Source organism: Salmo salar, chromosome 27 (genome assembly GCF_965601325.2).
Source record: "Salmo salar chromosome 27, fSalSal1, whole genome shotgun sequence".
Classification (NCBI taxonomy): domain Eukaryota; kingdom Metazoa; phylum Chordata; class Actinopteri; order Salmoniformes; family Salmonidae; genus Salmo; species Salmo salar.
The window spans coordinates 42,895,001-42,913,583 of NC_138317.1; the positions used below are offsets into that span (position 1 = coordinate 42,895,001).

Genomic DNA, 18,583 nt, shown 5'->3' on the forward strand with positions numbered 1-18,583 from the left:
GCACAGTGCTATATTAACCAGACCATCCCCTGGCATGGCACAGTGCTATATTAACCGGACCATCCCCTGGTACAGTGCTATATTAACCAGACCATCCCCTGGCATGGCACAGTGCTATATTAACCAGACCATCCCCTGGTACAGTGTTATATTAACCAGACCATCCCCTGGCATGGCACAGTGCTATATTAACCAGACCATCCCCTGGCACAGTGCTATATTAACCAGACCATCCCCTGGCATGACACAGTGCTATATTAACCAGACCATCCCCTGGCATGGCACAGTGCTATATTAACCAGACCATCCCCTGGCATGGCACAGTGCTATATTAACCAGACCATCCCCTGGCACAGTGCTATATTAACCAGACCATCCCCTGGCATGGCACAGTGCTATATTAACCAGACCATTCCCTGGCATGGCACAGTGCTATATTAACCAGACCATCCCCTGGCATGGCACAGTGCTATATTAACCAGACCATCCCCTGGCATGGCACAGTGCTATATTAACCGGACCATCTCCTGGCATGGCACAGTGCTATATTAACCAGACCATCCCCTGGCATGGCACAGTGCTATATTAACCAGACCATCCCCTGGCATGGCACAGTGCTATATTAACCAGACCATCCCCTGGCATGGCACAGTGCTATATTAACCAGACCATCCCCTGGCATGGCACAGTGCTATATTAACCAGACCATCCCCTGGCATGGCACAGTGCTATATTAACCAGACCATCCCCTGGCATGGCACAGTGCTATATTAACCAGACCATCCCCTGGCATGGCACAGTGCTATATTAACCAGACCATCCCCTGGCATGGCACAGTGCTATATTAACCAGACCATCTCCTGGCATGGCACAGTGCTATATTAACCAGACCATCCCCTGGCATGGCACAGTGCTATATTAACCAGACCATCCCCTGGCATGGCACAGTGCTATATTAACCAGACCATCCCCTGGCATGGCACAGTGCTATATTAACCAGACCATCCCCTGGCACAGTGCTATATTAACCAGACCATCCCCTGGCATGGCACAGTGCTATATTAACCAGACCATCCCCTGGCATGGCACAGTGCTATATTAACCAGACCATCCCCTGGCATGGCACAGTGCTATATTAACCAGACCATCCCCTGGCATGACACAGTGCTATATTAACCAGACCATCCCCTGGCACAGTGCTATATTAACCAGACCATCCCCTGGCATGGCACAGTGCTATATTAACCAGACCATCCCCTGGCATGGCACAGTGCTATATTAACCAGACCATCCCCTGGCATGGCACAGTGCTATATTAACCAGACCATCCCCTGGCATGACACAGTGCTATATTAACCAGACCATCCCCTGGCACAGTGCTATATTAACCAGACCATCCCCTGGCATGGCACAGTGTTATATTAACCAGACCATCCCCTGGCATGGCACAGTGCTATATTAACCAGACCATCCCCTGGCACAGTGCTATATTAACCAGACCATCCCCTGGCATGGCACAGTGTTATATTAACCAGACCATCCCCTGGCATGGCACAGTGCTATATTAGCACACTACCCCTCTGTTAAGAGAGGGGGTGTTAACGAGGGGTGGAAACTCAGGATATTAGACAACGAGGACTCTGAGTCAGCTAATATAAATCTCTATAAGTCTGGAACAGTAATGGTACAGGGCAACCCCAAACAGTTTCAGCTGGACTTTCAACTAATCGAAGAATTAGCCCAGCAGGAGAAGCTCCCTTGAGAGAGATACCCCCACCCCGAGCAGGTCAGACCAGACCTCTTCATTATATAACCCCACAGACGAGCAACCCCCAGACCTCTTCATTATATAACCCCACAGACGAGCAACCCCCAGACCTCTTCATTATATAACCCCACAGACCAGCAACCCCCAGACCTCTTCATTATATAACCCCACAGACGAGCAACCCCCAGACCTCTTCATTATATAACCCCACAGACGAGCAACCCCAAGCAGAAAGTCAACCTCCCAGCACAGAGTAATACTCTCTCATTGAAATAAAGGATACATTCACCCAGCTGGAGGTAAGGCAGGTGGAGCTGGAACAGCAGGTGATTACATTCCAGTCGCACAGACCCAGACAACAGTCCAGCACAACAACACCCCATTAACCAGACCCAGACAACAGTCCTGCACAACAACACCCCTCAACCAGACCCAGACAACAGTCCAGCACAACAACACCCCTTAACCAGACCCAGACAACAGTCCAGCACAACAACACACCCTTAACCAGACCCAGACAACAGTCCTGCACAACAACACCCCCTTAACCAGACCCAGACAACAGTCCAGCACAACAACACCCCCTTAACCAGACCCAGACAACACAACAACACCCCCTTAACCAGACCCAGACAACAGTCCAGCACAACAACACCCCTTAACCAGACCCAGACAACAGGCCAGCACAACAACACCCCCTTAACCAGACCCAGACAACAGTCCAGCACAACAACACCCCCTTAACCAGACCCAGACAACAGTCCAGCACAACAACACACCCTTAACCAGACCCAGACAACAGTCCAGCACAACAACACCCCCTTAACCAGACCCAGACAACAGTCCAGCACAACAACACCCCATTAACCAGACCCAGACAACAGTCCAGCACAACAACACCCCATTAACCAGACCCAGACAACAGTCCAGCACAACAACACCCCATTAACCAGACCCAGACAACAGTCCAGCACAACAACCCCCCTTAACCAGACCCAGACAACAGTCCAGCACAACAACACCCCCTTAACCAGACCCAGACAACAGTCCAGCACAACAACACCCCCTTAACCAGACCCAGACAACAGTCCAGCACAACAACACCCCCTTAACCAGACCCAGACAACAGTCCAGCACAACAACACCCCCTTAACCAGACCCAGACAACAGTCCAGCACAACAACACCCCCTTAACCAGACCCAGACAACAGTCCAGCACAACAACCCCCCCTTAACCAGACCTGGAGAGCTGGAGGTGGAGAGAGACATATCTGCACTCTGGACTGTCGTGAGACAACTTCAACAATATAAAAAGCAAGAGCAGGAGAAGAACAGAACACTAGAGGAGAGGATCAGACTGCTGGAGGAGAGTTTGAGGGGGGATGGAGGAGAGGGTGAGGGGGATGGAGGAGAGGGTGAGGGGGATGGAGGAGAGGGTGAAGGGGATGGAGGAGAGGGTGAGGGGGATGGAGGAGAGGGTGAGGGGGATGGAGGAGAGGGTGAGGGGGATGGAGGAGAGGGTGAAGGGGATGGAGGAGAGGGTGAGGGGGGATGGAGGAGAGGGTGAGGGGGATGGAGGAGAGGGTGAGGGGGATGGAGGAGAGGGTGAGGGGGGATGGAGGAGAGGGTGAGGGGGGATGGAGGAGAGGGTGAGGGGGATGGAGGAGAGGGTGAGGGGGGATGGAGGAGAGGGTGAGGGGGATGGAGGAGAGGGTGAGGGGGATGGAGGAGAGGGTGAGGGGGATGGAGGAGAGGGTGAGGGGGATGGAGGAGAGGGTGAGGGGGGATGGAGGAGAGGGTGAGGGGGGATGGAGGAGAGGGTGAGGGGGATGGAGGAGAGGGAGAGGGGGATGGAGGAGAGGGTGAGGGGGGATGGAGGAGAGGGAGAGGGGGATGGAGGAGAGGGTGAGGGGGGATGGAGGAGAGGGTGAGGGGGATGGAGGAGAGGGTGAGGGGGATGGAGGAGAGGGTGAAGGGGATGGAGGAGAGGGTGAGGGGGGATGGAGGAGAGGGTGAGGGGGATGGAGGAGAGGGTGAGGGGGATGGAGGAGAGGGTGAGGGGGGATGGAGGAGAGGGTGAGGGGGATGGAGGAGAGGGTGAGGGGGATGGAGGAGAGGGTGAGGGGGATGGAGGAGAGGGTGAGGGGGATGGAGGAGAGGGTGAGGGGGGATGGAGGAGAGGGTGAGGGGGGATGGAGGAGAGGGTGAGGGGGATGGAGGAGAGGGAGAGGGGGATGGAGGAGAGGGTGAGGGGGGATGGAGGAGAGGGAGAGGGGGATGGAGGAGAGGGTGAGGGGGGATGGAGGAGAGGGTGAGGGGGGATGGAGGAGAGGGTGAGGGGATGGAGGAGAGGATCAAACTGCTGGAGGAGAGGGTGAGGGGGATGGAGGAGAGGGTGAGAGGGTGAGGGGGGATGGAGGAGAGGGTGAGGGCGATGGAGGAGAGGGTCAGACTGCTGGAGGAGAGGGTGAGAGGGGATGGAGGAGAGGGTCAGACTGCTGGAGGAGAGGGTGAGAGGGGATGGAGGAGAGGATCAGACTGCTGGAGGAGAGGGTGAGAGGGGATGGAGGAGACGGTGAGGGGGGATGGAGGAGAGGGTGAGGGGGGATGGAGGAGAGGGTGAGGGGGGATGGAGGAGAGGGTGAGGGGGATGGAGGAGAGGGTGAGGGGGGATGGAAGAGAGGGTGAGGGGGATGGAGGAGAGGGTGAGGGGGATGGAGTGTGACAGTGAATAACCCACTAGAGAGATGCCCCCCCCCCCCCCCCCCCCCGCAGAGAAGCCAGCAGAACAGCTGTTAGGGTTCGTTCCTTTCGTCCTTGTCAATCATTATTGGCTCATTGGTGAAATTAGCATTATGACAATATCTTTAATTAAATAATTCAAAACCTTTATTAATGCAATTGCAGACAGAAGTTGACAATCAGGAAGATAGCACGCATGTTTTCCCAGGAAGTTCTGCATCAAACAAAAGGTCTCAAGTTGTTTTATTAAACCCAAGACCCGCCTTAGTGATGTCACTGACTAAGTCATTACCTTCTACTCCTGAGACCAAAACCCCGCATCCATAGCTATACAAACATAGAGTTTCACTACCAAGGAAATAACCCTCTAGTCCTAGTAGAAGTATAGTAGTAGTATTATAGTAGTATTATAGTAGTAGTATTATAGTAGTAGTAGTATGATATCCATAGCTATACAAACATAGAGTTTCACTACCAAGGAAATAACCCTCTAGTCCTAGTAGAAGTATAGTAGTAGTATAGTAGTATTATAGTAGTAGTATTATAGTAGTAGTAGTATGATATCCATAGCTATACAAACATAGAGTTTCACTACCAAGTAAATAACCCTCTAGTCCTAGTAGAAGTATAGTAGTAGTATAGTAGTATTATAGTAGTAGTATTATAGTAGTAGTAGTATGATATCCATAGCTATACAAACATAGAGTTTCACTACCAAGAAAATAACCCTCTAGTCCTAGTAGAAGTATAGTAGTATTATAGTAGTATTATAGTAGTAGTATTATATCCATAGCTATACAAACATAGAGTTTCAGTGTTTATCTAAAAGCTAGGCAATAAATGTCCCTTCCCCAAAGTTGATTTAGTGTGGAAGCAAACAACTGTGGAACAATTCTAAAACTCACCCCCTCTGAGCACCACTCCCCCCCCCCCCTCCCCGGTCAGCCACCCTTACAACCCCCCCCCCCCCCCCCCCCCCCCACACACACAACAAAAAAAATGTTTTCCCAAACACCTTCTGTCTGAGGACCTACTAGGTTCGCCCAGCCACATAATAATACACACAGGCACAAACCACCTGAGAACACAGCAGGAAAGGGTGGCCACAGCACTGAAGGGAGTGATTGAAAAAGCTTCTTCTACTTTTCCCAAATGCACAAGTGGTTATCTCCACCCTGCTACCACGAAAATACTTCCACCCTGCTACCATACAGCATGTAAACGTAAGTATTTCCCGTGACTGTACCTCAAAACCAAATGTTTTCCTGGCCCTCCACTCCAACTTACACCCCGCCCAGACCAGCTAGACACTCTCCCAGACCTGTGGGAACCCCCCCTGGACCTACACATAGAGGACCCATGCTGAGAGGACCTACATCCAGACCACAACACCACCAGCCACATACACACCCCCACCCCAACCAATCAACACCCCCCCAAGTCAACCATGCCCACACCCCATTTAGGCCCCCTCAGATCAGACCTATGCCCCTCCTGCCCACCCCATGCACCCCACCCCCACAAAGAGGGCCTCAACATGGAAGTCACATATACGACCAGGTCGTGAGCGGGCAAACAGTCCCAATCCTCACTCTTACACTAGTCCAAGCCAATACCAGTTGCTCAGGAGGCTTTGCTCACACTTACTGGCCTGAGGCCAAACCACACGACCAACAACATTGGACACTTTATGGAACACAAAGCCTTCACTATCTCATCCTGGAATATCCTCCGACAAGAAACCTGGTACAGAGGAGACGGACCCACTGGTTGCCCTCTAGGTTACAGAGAGCTGGTAGTTTCATCCACCACACTACCAGGTGGTATAGAGGAGATGGACCCACTGGTTGCCCTCTAGGTTACAGAGAGCTGGTAGTTTCATCCACCAAACTACCAGGTGTGAAACAGGGAAGAGACTCAGGGGGTATGTTAATTTGGTATAGAGCAGATCTAACTCACTCCATTAAAACCTGTTGGGGATAGGGGGCAGTATTTGCACGGCCGGATAAAAAACGTACCCGATTTAATCTGGTTACTACTCCTGCCCAGTAACTAGAATATGCATATAATTATTGGCTTTGGATAGAAAACACCCTAAAGTTTCTAAAACTGTTTGAATGGTGTCTGTGAGTATAACAGAACTCATATGGCAGGCAAAAACCTGAGAAGATTCTGTACAGGAAGTGCCCTCTCTGACCATTCCTTGGGCTTCTTGGCTCTGTTTATTGAAAACTTAGGATCTTTGCTGTAACGTGACACTTCCTACGGCTCCCATAGGCTCTCAGAACCCGGGAAAAGGCTGAATGATGTAATTCCAGCCGCTGGATGAAAAACTTTAGCACCTTGGGTAAGTGGTCTATCAGAGGACAATGAGACTGAGGCTCATGCACGAGGGGATCCCATGTTTTTATTTTCTCTCTCTTTGAACGTAAACACGCTTTCCCGGTCGGAATATTATCGCTTTTTTACGAGAAAAATGGCATAAAAATTGATTTTAAACAGCGGTTGACATGCTTCGAAGTACGGTAATGGAATATTTAGACATTCTTTGTCACGAAACGCTTCTTTACCATTCGGATAGTGTCTTGAACGCACGAACAAAACGCCGCTATTTGGATATAACTATGGATTATTTTGAACCAAACCAACATTTGTTATTGAAGTAGAAGTCCTGGGAGTGCATTCTGACGAAGAACAGCAAAGGTAATAACATTTTTCTTATAGTAAATCTGACTTTGGTGAGGGCTAAACTTGTTGGGTGTCTAAATAGCTAGCCCTGTGATGCCGGGCTATCTACTTAGAATATTGCAAAATGTGCTTTCACCGAAAAGCTATTTTAAAAACGGACATAGCGAGTGCATAGAGGAGTTCTGTATCTATAATTCTTAAAAGAATTGTTATGTTTTTTGTGAACGTTTATCGTGAGTAATTTAGTAAATTCACCGGAAGTTTGCGGGGGGTATGCTAGTTCTGAACGTCACATGCTAATGTAAAAAGCTGGTTTTTGATATAAATATGAACTTGATTGAACAAAACATGCATGTATTGTATAACATAATGTCCTAAGATTGTCAACTGATGAAGATCATCAAAGGTTAGTGCTGCATTTAGCTGTGGTTTGGGTTTATGTGACATTATATGCTAGCTTGAAAAATGGGTGTCTGATTATTTCTGGCTGGGTACTCTGCTGACATAATCTAATGTTTTGCTTTCATTGTAAAGCCTTTGTGAAATCGGACAGTGTGGTTAGATTAACGAGAGTCTTGTCTTTAAAATGGTGTAAAATAGTCATATGTTTGAGAAATTGAAGTAATAGCATTTCTAAGGTATTTGAATAACGCGCCACGGGATTCCACTGGCTGTTACGTAGGTGGGACGAAATCGTCCCACTGGCCCTAGAGAAGTTAAATTAATCAAAACAGGAACATTTTACATTTGTCTAGAAATTCAAAAGGAAATGATCTTAACAGAGAAAAATGTCCTCCTCTGTGCTACCTATATCCCCCCACTAGAATCCCCATACTTTAATGAAGACAGCTTCTCCATCCTGGAGGGGGAAATCAATCATTTCCAGGCCCAGGGACATGTACTAGTCTGTGGTGACCTGAATGCCAGAACTGGACAAGAACCTGACACCCTCAGCACACAGGGGGACAAACACCTGCCTGGAAGTGACAGCATTCCCTCCCCCATATGCCCCCCTAGGCACAACTACGACAACATAACCGACAAAAACGGGTCACAACTCCTACAGCTCTGTCGGACGCTGGGTATGTACATAGTCAATGGTAGGTTTTGAGGGGACTCCTATGGTAGGTACACCTATAGCTCATCTCTTGGCAGTAGTACTGTAGACTACTTTATCACTGACCTCAACCCAGAGTCTCTCAGAGCGTTCACAGTCAGCCCACTGACACCCCTATCAGACCACAGCAAAATCACAGTCTACTTGAACACAGCAATACTCAATCATGATGCATCAAAGCCAAAGGAACTGAGTAACATTAAGAAATGCTATAGATGGAAGGAAAGTAGTGTGGAAACCTACCAAAAAACAATTAGGCAAGAACAAATTCAATCCCTTCTAGACAACTTCCTGGACTAAACGTTCCACTGTAATAGTGAAGGTGTAAACTTGGCAGTAGAAAATCTAAACAGTATATTTGACTTCTCAGCTTAGCTATCAAATCTGAAAATCTCAAATAGAAAACCGAAGAAAATTAACAACAATGACAAATGGTTTGATGAAGAATGCAAAAAATCTAAGAAAGAAGTTGAGAAACTTGTCCAACCAAAAACATAGAGACCCAGAAAACCTGAGTCTACGCCTTCACTATGGTGAATCACTAAAACAATACAGAAATACACTACGGAAAAAGAAGGAACAGCACGTCAGAAATCAGCTCAATGTGATTGAAGAATCCATAGAATCTAACCAACTTCTGAGGAAAATTGGAAAACACAAAACAAACAACAACACAAAGAGTTATCTATCCAAAATGGAGATGTGTGGATAAACCACTTCTCCAATCTTTTTGTCTCTATAACAAAGAACAAACAGCAAAAACATATACATGATCAAATACAAATCTTAGAATCAACTATTAAAGACTAACCAATTTTGATAAACTCCCATATCTAGTGGGTGAAATACCACAGTGTGCCATCACAGCAGAATGAAAAAGTTCAACCAGTGAAAAGTTCAACCAGTGAAGAACAAATCCCATAATTTAAGCATCAGCTGTCAGAGCAGCTTACCGATCACTGTACAAGTACACAGCCCATCTGTAAATAGCCCATCCAACTACCTCATTCCCATCTTATTACTTACCCTCTTGCTCTTTTGCACCCCAGTATCTCTATTTGCACATCATCATCTGCACATCTATCACTTCAGTGGTAATGCTAAATTGTAATTATTTAGCCTCTATAGCCTATTTATTGCCTACCTCCCTACTATTCTACATTTACACACACTGTACATAGATTTTTCTATTGTGTTATTGACTGTACTTTTGTTTATGTGTAACTCTGTGTTGGGTTTTTTTGTCGCACTGCTTTGCTTTATCTTGGCCAGATCGCAGTTGTAAATGAGAACTTGTTCTCAACTGGACTACCTGGTTAAGGTGAAATAAATTAAACAAATAAAATAAAAATGGTAAATACACTTCATATTTATGTTTATTTGTTTTCCCTTCTTTACTTTAACTAGATGAGAGGGAGAGAGAGAGATGAGAGAGAGACAGCAGGGGGAGTTTAGAAAGTGAGAGGGAGAGAAAGACACAGAGAGAGAGAGATGGGGGGGAGATAGAGAGTGAGAGGGAGAGAAAGACACAGAGAGAGAGAGAGAGTGGGAGAGACAGAGAGAGTAATAGAGAGTGGGAGAGACAGAGAGAGTAATAGAGAGAGGGAGGAGACAGAGAGAGTAATAGAGAGAGGGAGGAGACAGAGAGAGTAATAGAGAGTGGGGAGAGACAGAGAGAGTAATAGAGAGTGGGAGGATACAGAGAGAGTAATAGAGAGTGGGAGAGACAGAGAGAGTAATAGAGAGAGGGAGAGACAGAGAGAGTAATAGAGAGTGGGGAGAGACAGAGAGAGTAATAGAGAGTGGGAGAGACAGAGAGAGTAATAGAGAGTGGGAGAGACAGAGAGAGTAATAGAGAGTGGGAGAGACAGAGAGAGTAATAGAGAGTGGGGAGAGACAGAGAGAGTAATAGAGAGTGGGAGGAGACAGAGAGAGTAATAGAGAGAGGGAGAGACAGAGAGAGTAATAGAGAGAGGGAGGAGACAGAGAGAGTAATAGAGAGAGGGAGAGACAGAGAGAGTAATAGAGAGAGGGAGAGACAGAGAGAGTAATAGAGAGTGGGAGAGACAGAGAGAGTAATAGAGAGTGGGGAGACACAGAGAGAGTAATAGAGAGAGGGAGAGACAGAGAGAGTAATAGAGAGAGGGAGAGACAGAGAGAGTAATAGAGAGAGGGAGAGACAGAGAGAGTAATAGAGAGAGGGAGAGACAGAGAGAGTAATAGAGAGAGGGGAGAGACAGAGAGAGTAATAGAGAGAGGGGAGAGACAGAGAGAGTAATAGAGAGAGGGAGAGACAGAGAGAGTAATAGAGAGAGGGGAGAGACAGAGAGAGTAATAGAGAGAGGGAGAGACAGAGAGAGTAATAGAGAGAGGGGAGAGACAGAGAGAGTAATAGAGAGAGGGAGAGACAGAGAGAGTAATAGAGAGAGGGGAGAGACAGAGAGAGTAATAGAGAGAGGGGAGAGACAGAGAGAGTAATAGAGAGAGGGAGAGACAGAGAGAGTAATAGAGAGAGGGGAGAGACAGAGAGAGTAATAGAGAGAGGGGAGAGACAGAGAGAGTAATAGAGAGAGGGAGAGACAGAGAGAGTAATAGAGAGTGGGAGAGACAGAGAGAGTAATAGAGAGTGGGAGAGACAGAGAGAGTAATAGAGAGTGGGAGAGACAGAGAGAGTAATAGAGAGAGGGAGAGACAGAGAGAGTAATAGAGAGAGGGAGAGACAGAGAGAGTAATAGAGAGAGGGAGAGACAGAGAGAGTAATAGAGAGAGGGAGAGACAGAGAGAGTAATAGAGAGAGGGAGAGACAGAGAGAGTAATAGAGAGAGGGAGAGACAGAGAGAGTAATAGAGAGTGGGAGAGACAGAGAGAGTAATAGAGAGTGGGAGAGACAGAGAGAGTAATAGAGAGAGGGAGAGACAGAGAGAGTAATAGAGAGTGGGAGAGACAGAGAGAGTAATAGAGAGAGGGAGAGACAGAGAGAGTAATAGAGAGTGGGAGGAGACAGAGAGAGTAATAGAGAGTGGGAGAGACAGAGAGAGTAATAGAGAGAGGGAGAGACAGAGAGAGTAATAGAGAGAGTAATAGAGAGAGGGAGAGACAGAGAGAGTAATAGAGAGTGGGAGGAGACAGAGAGAGTAATAGAGAGAGGGAGAGACAGAGAGAGTAATAGAGAGAGGGAGAGACAGAGAGAGTAATAGAGAGTGGGAGGAGACAGAGAGAGTAATAGAGAGAGGGAGAGACAGAGAGAGTAATAGAGAGTGGGAGAGACAGAGAGAGTAATAGAGAGTGAGACAGAGACAGAGAGAGTAATAGAGAGTGAGACAGAGACACAGAGAGAGTAATAGAGAGTGGGGAGAGACAGAGAGACAGAGAGGGTGATAGAGAGAGGGAGGATACAGAGACACAGAGAGGGTGATAGAGAGAGGGAGGAGACAGAGAGAGTAATAGAGAGAGGGAGAGACAGAGAGAGTAATAGAGAGTGGGGAGAGACAGAGAGAGTAATAGAGAGAGGGAGAGACAGAGAGAGTAATAGAGAGAGGGAGAGACAGAGAGAGTAATAGAGAGAGGGAGAGACAGAGAGAGTAATAGAGAGTGGGAGGAGACAGAGAGAGTAATAGAGAGTGGGAGAGACAGAGAGAGTAATAGAGAGTGGGAGGAGACAGAGAGAGTAATAGAGAGAGGGAGAGACAGAGAGAGTAATAGAGAGTGGGGAGAGACAGAGAGAGTAATAGAGAGAGGGAGAGACAGAGAGAGTAATAGAGAGAGGGAGAGACAGAGAGAGTAATAGAGAGTGGGAGGAGACAGAGAGAGTAATAGAGAGTGGGAGAGACAGAGAGAGTAATAGAGAGTGGGAGAGACAGAGAGAGTAATAGAGAGAGGGAGAGACAGAGAGAGTAATAGAGAGTGGGAGAGACAGAGAGAGTAATAGAGAGTGGGAGAGACAGAGAGAGTAATAGAGAGAGGGAGGAGACAGAGAGAGTAATAGAGAGAGGGAGGGAGACGTTTGGCACTCAGAAGATGTGTTTTTATATTTCTAGTCTACAATGTCACATTCATACACACACTGATGGCAACCCGCTGGGGAATTAATGATATCCCAGGGTGCACCTCTCTCTATGTGAAGGTTAACCCAGTTTTTTTTTTACTGTGAAGACCTTTCGCCTTTAAACACACACCTTTCATCTTCCTCTGTCTCCTTCTCTGTCTCCTTCTCTGTCTCCTTCTCCATCTCCTTCTCTGTCTCACTCTCCTTCCTTCCTTTGTTCCTCTTTTTCAACCTCTTTCCTCTCTGTCTGTCCATCTGGGAGAGAAAGGAGGTTAGCGTTTTGTTGTCGCTAGGCTTATCGATAGCTCAGAAAGTTCTCTGCCTCGCCGTTGCCTAGCTTGTTTCCTTGGCAACAGTTTATCAAAGCCATTCTCTTTCTCTCCATCTCTTTTTTTAATCTTTTCTCTAGCTGTCTTCCTCGTGGTCTCTTTCCCAATCTCTCCATCTCTCTCTTTGGTATGATGCAACGCCACCATGGATAGTGTCAATAGTTACAGTAGACACTAGATTAGAGGGTTTAGTGTGTAGTGTGAGGTCGTGAGCTATAACCACTGAGCTGAGACAGATATGACAGGCTCCTGTTACTATAGTGTGAAAATAAAGGATTTGGCTGATGTCCAAACTGAGAAGATGTTTCCTCGCCTCTGTGCTTGTTCACTCCAACCCTTGAAAGGGATCGTCCCTGTCATGTAAGCTAGGGGAAGTGAAGAGTGGGAAATGGATGTAGTGGAGGTTGAATGTCTCCTGGATTTGAGTGCAGCTGAATGCATTTACAGTATATTAACAACGCTATACAATTCCATCCATGACTTCAAGCTACCAATAAATGCTACGCTACTACTTGCTGTATTATTATTACTACTACTTCCTGTATTATTATCTCTACTACTTCCTGTATTATTATCACTACTACTTCCTGTATTATTATCACTACTACTTCCTGTATTATTATCTCTACTACTTCCTGTATTATTATCACTACTACTTCCTGTATTATTATCACTACTACTTCCTGTATTATTATTACTACTACTTCCTGTATTATTATCACTACTACTTCCTGTATTATTATCTCGACTACTTCCTGTTTTATTATTACTACTACTTCCTGTAGTATTATTACTACTACTTCCTGTATTATTATCACTACTACTTCCTGTATTATTATCTCTACTACTTCCTGTATTATTATCACTACTACTTCCAGTATTATTATCACTACTACTTCCTGTATTATTATCACTACTACTTCCTGTATTATTATCACTACTACTTCCTGTATTATTATCTCTACTACTTCCTGTATTATTATCTCTACTACTTCCTGTATTATTATCACTATTACTTCCTGTATTATTATCACTACTACTTCCTGTATTATTATTACTACTATTTCCTGTATTATTATCACTACTACTTCCTGTATTATTATCACTACTACTTCCTGTATTATTATCACTACTACTTCCTGTATTATTATCACTACTACTTCCTGTATTATTATCTCTACTACTTCCTGTATTATTATTACTACTACTTCCTGTATTATTATTACTACTACTTCCTGTATTATTATTACTACTACTTCCTGTATTATTATTACTACTACTTCCTGTATTATTATCGCTACTACTTCCTGTATTATTATTACTACTACTTCCTGTATTATTATCGCTACTACTTCCTGTATTATTATCGCTACTACTTCCTGTATTATTATCACTACTACTTCCTCTATTATTATCTCTACTACTTCCTGTATTATTATCACTACTACTTCCTGTATTATTATCACTACTACTTCCTGTATTATTATCACTACTACTTCCTGTATTATTATCTCTACTACTTCCTGTATTATTATCACTACTACTTCCTGTATTATTATCACTACTACTTCCTGTATTATTATCACTACTACTTCCTGTATTATTATCTCTACTACTTCCTGTATTATTATCTCTACTACTTCCTGTATTATTATTACTACTACTTCCTGTATTATTATTACTACTACTTCCTGTATTATTATCACTACTACTTCCTGTATTATTATCACTACTACTTCCTGTATTTTTATCTCTACTACTTCCTGTATTATTATCACTACTACTTCCTGTATTATTATCACTACTACTTTCTGTATTTTTATCTCTACTACTTCCTGTATTATCACTACTACTTCCTGTATTATTATCCCTACTACTTCCCTGTCGATGTATTCACAGACATCCCATACAAAGTTCAACCTTCAATAGGTTCTCTTTCACACTTTCCAGATTAACCTGCATAATAATAATAATAATAATAACCTCACATTATCAGCCTAACCTGCACTTAACCTCACGTTATGCAGACACAAACTACTGTACTTTATGCTAACCAACCTCTCCCTCTCCCCGCCCCTCCCTCTCATCCTCCCCCTCCCTCTCTCTCTCTCTCTCTCTCTCTCTCTAGGTGGTGGAAGTTGATGCTGTCGTGTGGGTGTTGAGCTGAGAGGCCCTGGTTGATGCAGTGAAGAGCTCTATAAGGACAAACACAAGAAACGGTAAGAACGAGTGAGAAAAGAAAGGAGGGGGGAGGAGAGAGATAACCACAGCTGAGACCAAGATACCACAGAGAACTTGCATATGGGTAGAAAGAGGTAGAGCGAGAGAGAGAGAGAGAGAGAGAGGATGAATGAGATAGAGGTGAGGAACAGAGATGTGGAGGGGGAGGAGAGAGAGAAAAAGGGAGAGGGAGGAGAGAGTGGGGGGAGAGGGGAGAGAGAAGTGGGGAGAGAGGGGAGAGAGAGAGAGAGAGAGAGAGAGAGAAAGGGAGGAGAGAGTGGGGGGAGAGGGGAGAGAGAAGTGGGGAGAGAAAGAGGTGTGAGCGAGAGTGCAGTGGAAGCTTCCTGTACTGTACAGTAACTTAACAGACCACCGCTTCCCACTATGCTTAGATATGGAGATACAGCTAATAGTTCTACTCTCTAAAACAAGCAGTTGGATCATAAATCCTAAAACAAGCAGTTAGGTTTGTTGTGCTGAAATGCAGGAGTCAGACTGCAGGATGTACCTGGCCTCGGCACAGCAGCAGCGTGTGTCCCTCAAATAGCACACTGTTCCCTGTCTAGTGCACTGCTTTTTAACATAGTTCTATGGGACACCCTATGGGCCCTGGTCAAAGGTAGTGCACTATAAAAGGGTATAAGGGCTCTATTTGGGACTTGGCCAGACGAGACAGTTCTGTTGCATTTTGAAAAGAGAAGTGAGGAGAACGCGTTAGAGCCGCTGCGGGTATTTTAGAGGAACCCACAGTAACATCATCTGACTGACAGAGAGAGAGATTTGTTAAAAACACTGTACATAGCTGATAATATAACATTAGAAACGTCCTTTATGAGTGTAATGTTTACTGTACTTTTTTTTGTTCATGTTGTTCTTTTGTTTGTTTATTTCACTTGATTTGGCAAATGTACACATATGTTTCCCATGACAATAGAGCCCCTTGAATTGAAAGAAAGAAAGAAAGAAAGAAAGAAAGAAAGAAAGAAAGAAAGAAAGAAAGAAAGAAAGAAAGAAAGAAAGAAAGAAAGAAAGAAAGAAAGAAAGAGAGAGACAGAGACAGAGACAGAGACAGAGAGAGTAGAGAGACAGAGAGAGTAGAGAGACAGAGAGAGGGAGAGAGAGAGAGGGAGAGAGAGAGAGAGGTATATTCTGGTAAGAGACAGAGCGAGGAAGCTGGTGAGAGAGATGCTGTGTGGGGAGAGGAAGAGAGGGTATCATTGTGCCTCCTCCCCCTTCAGATAAAACACCAGAGAGAATATGGAGAGAAAAAGAGAAGCGTGAGAAAGAGAGCGAGAGAGAGATGTGTAGAGCTAGCTAGTAGCTACAGTAGTGTTCTCAGTAGCAGAGTCTCTAAGGGAGAGACAGTAGTGTTCTCAGTAGCAGAGTCTCTAAGGGAGAGACAGTAGTGTTCTCAGTAGCAGAGTCTCTAAGGGAGAGACAGAGACAGAGCCAGAGGCAGAGACAGCCACTGGGACCTCAGTGAGATAGCATGAGGTACTGGGACAGATTGATTAACCAATTTACTAGGATACGGAATAACAGACCACGGCAGAGAATAGAAGGAAGGAGGGAAGAGAGGAAGAGGAGAGGAAAGAGGGAGGTGACATACAGACAGAGAGAAGATAGCAACATTTGACTGGTGTGAAGGTAAGAGAACCTAGTGCAGTAGCGTGCCCCCTACAGGCCAGTCTTGGGTAGGCTAATGATTACGAAATAATTAATTTCCTTTAAACTGTGTGTGTGTGTGTGTGTGTGTGTGTGTGTGTGTGTGTGTGTGTGTGTGTGTGTGTGTGTGTGTGTGTGTGTGTGTGTGTGTGTGTGTGTGTGTGTGTGTGTGTGTGTTAGCATATGTATGCATCCACCTTCATTCTACACTGAGTCCACAAACCATTAAGAACACCTTCCTAATATTGCGTTGCACCCATCAGAACAGCGTCAATTCGTCGGGTCATGGACTCTACAAGGTGTTCGAAAGCGTTCCACAGGGATGCTGGCCCATGTTGACTCTAATGCTTCCCACAGTTGTGTCAAGTTGGGTGGATGTATAGGTGTGTTCTACACATTACCAATATTTGTGGTATGAAATAATGCCCAGCGTTCTACTGATGTCAGCTCAGTTAAAACCTTGGTTTGTCTAACTCAGACACAGTTTAAAGTAGTGCACTATATCTAACTCACTTTAAAGGGAATGGGGTGCATTTTGGGACGCTGGCATTGTCTTTTGGATCACCTTGGCAACGCAGGAATTATGAATTCATGCACAGCATCTTTTAATGATAAGGAGCAGAGAGAGAGACAGAGGAGAGAGAGAGACAGAGAGGGGGAGAGAAAGAGAAAGACAGAGAGAGAGAGCGAGAGAAAGAGAAAGACGGAGAGAGAGAGAGAAAGAGAGAGAGAGAAGGAGACAGACAGGGAGAGAGAGAGAGAGAGAGAGAGAGAGAGAGAGAGAGAGAAAGGGACAGAGAGAGAGAGAGAGAGAGAGAGAGAGAGAGAAAGGGACAGAGAGAGAGAGAGAGAGAGAGAGAGAGAGAGAGAGAGAGAGAGAGAGAGATAGAGAGAGACAGAGAGAGACAGAGAGACAGAGAGAGAGAGAGAGAGAGAGAGAGATAGAGAGAGACAAAGAGAGAGAGAGAGAGAGAGAGAGACAGAGAGAGAGAGATAAAGGGACAGAGAGAGAGAGAGAGAGAGAGAGAGAGAGAGAAAGGGACAGAAAGAGAGAGAGAGAGAGAGAGAGAGAGAGAGATAGATAGAGAGAGACAGAGAGAGAGATAGAGAGAGACAGAGAGAGATAGAGAGAAAGGGACAGAAAGAGAGAGAGAAAGGGACAGAGAGAAAGGGACAGAGAGAAAGGGACAGAGAGAGAGACAGAGAGAGAGACAGAGAGAGACAGAGAGACAGAGACAGAGAGACAGAGAGACAGAGACAGAGAGACAGAGAGACAGAGAGAGACAGAGATAACCTCTCATAACCTGCTAGCTATAAATGACCCTCCCAGTGAAATGGACTGTTAACTTATATCTTAAATTCCAGATTCTCTTAGATCAAGAATCAAATTAGGAAACTGAATGTCTTCAACTGAAATGTGTCTTCCGCATTTAACCCCAAACCCCTCTGAATCAGAGAGGTGTGTGCGGGGGGGGGGGGGGGGGGGTTGCCAAAATCGACATCCCCGTCTTCAACGCATGGGGAACATTGGGTTAACTGGGTTGCTCAGGGGCAGAACTCAGGGGATTCGATTCAGCAATCTTTCAGTTTACTGGCCTAACGCTCTAACCCATTAGGATACCTGCCACCCCTTAGGTCCAATCCATTGGTAGGATGAACACATAGGAGCCTGTATCAGTGAATACAGAGCAGTTTAATACTAATGCCTTCTACTACTTAGTGGCCCTTTAAAATCAACTTCATAAACTGAAAGCTGTCTGTACTGATGATGACGCTAGACTCCACATCTTCCTTCTCTCCCAAGTCACCTTGCTCCTCCTCACACTCCACTGGCTTCAAGTCGAAGCACACATCCCCTACAACAACATTTTGCTGGCCTACGGAGCAGCGAGAGGAACTGCCATTTCCCTTCCTTCAGGCTATGCTGAAACCCTACACCCCAACCCTTTAGCCGTACCCTCATCCTCCTCCTCCTCCTCTGTTCCTCTGCTGATGTAGAGGTTAACCCA

At 45.8% G+C, this 18,583-nt stretch overlaps 2 protein-coding genes across 4 annotated transcripts in view; one reads left to right on the forward strand and one right to left on the reverse strand.

The window, feature by feature from the left end:
- LOC145864417 (uncharacterized) overlaps positions 1 to 14,651 on the reverse strand; it is a 78,014-nt gene extending 63,363 nt beyond the window's left edge. The window contains exons 1-3 of the mRNA XM_082970276.1: positions 14,633 to 14,651; positions 13,322 to 14,428; positions 12,561 to 12,615 (exon numbers count right to left, since the gene is read on the reverse strand). Of these exons, the coding sequence (XP_082826402.1) occupies positions 12,561 to 12,615; positions 13,322 to 14,428; positions 14,633 to 14,651 (1,181 nt within the window). The remainder of the gene's footprint in view (positions 1 to 12,560; positions 12,616 to 13,321; positions 14,429 to 14,632) is intronic.
- fam49al (family with sequence similarity 49 member A, like) overlaps positions 1 to 18,583 on the forward strand; it is a 106,887-nt gene that overhangs the window by 38,660 nt on the left and 49,644 nt on the right. For 2 of the 3 annotated variants that reach the window (XM_045709503.2, XM_045709501.2), the window contains exon 2: positions 14,818 to 14,908. The gene's annotated coding sequence lies outside the window, so the exon portion shown is untranslated. Of the gene's footprint in view, positions 1 to 14,817; positions 14,909 to 15,200; positions 16,557 to 18,583 lie in introns of those variants that run through there. The other variant, XM_045709502.2, reaches the window with a different exon arrangement.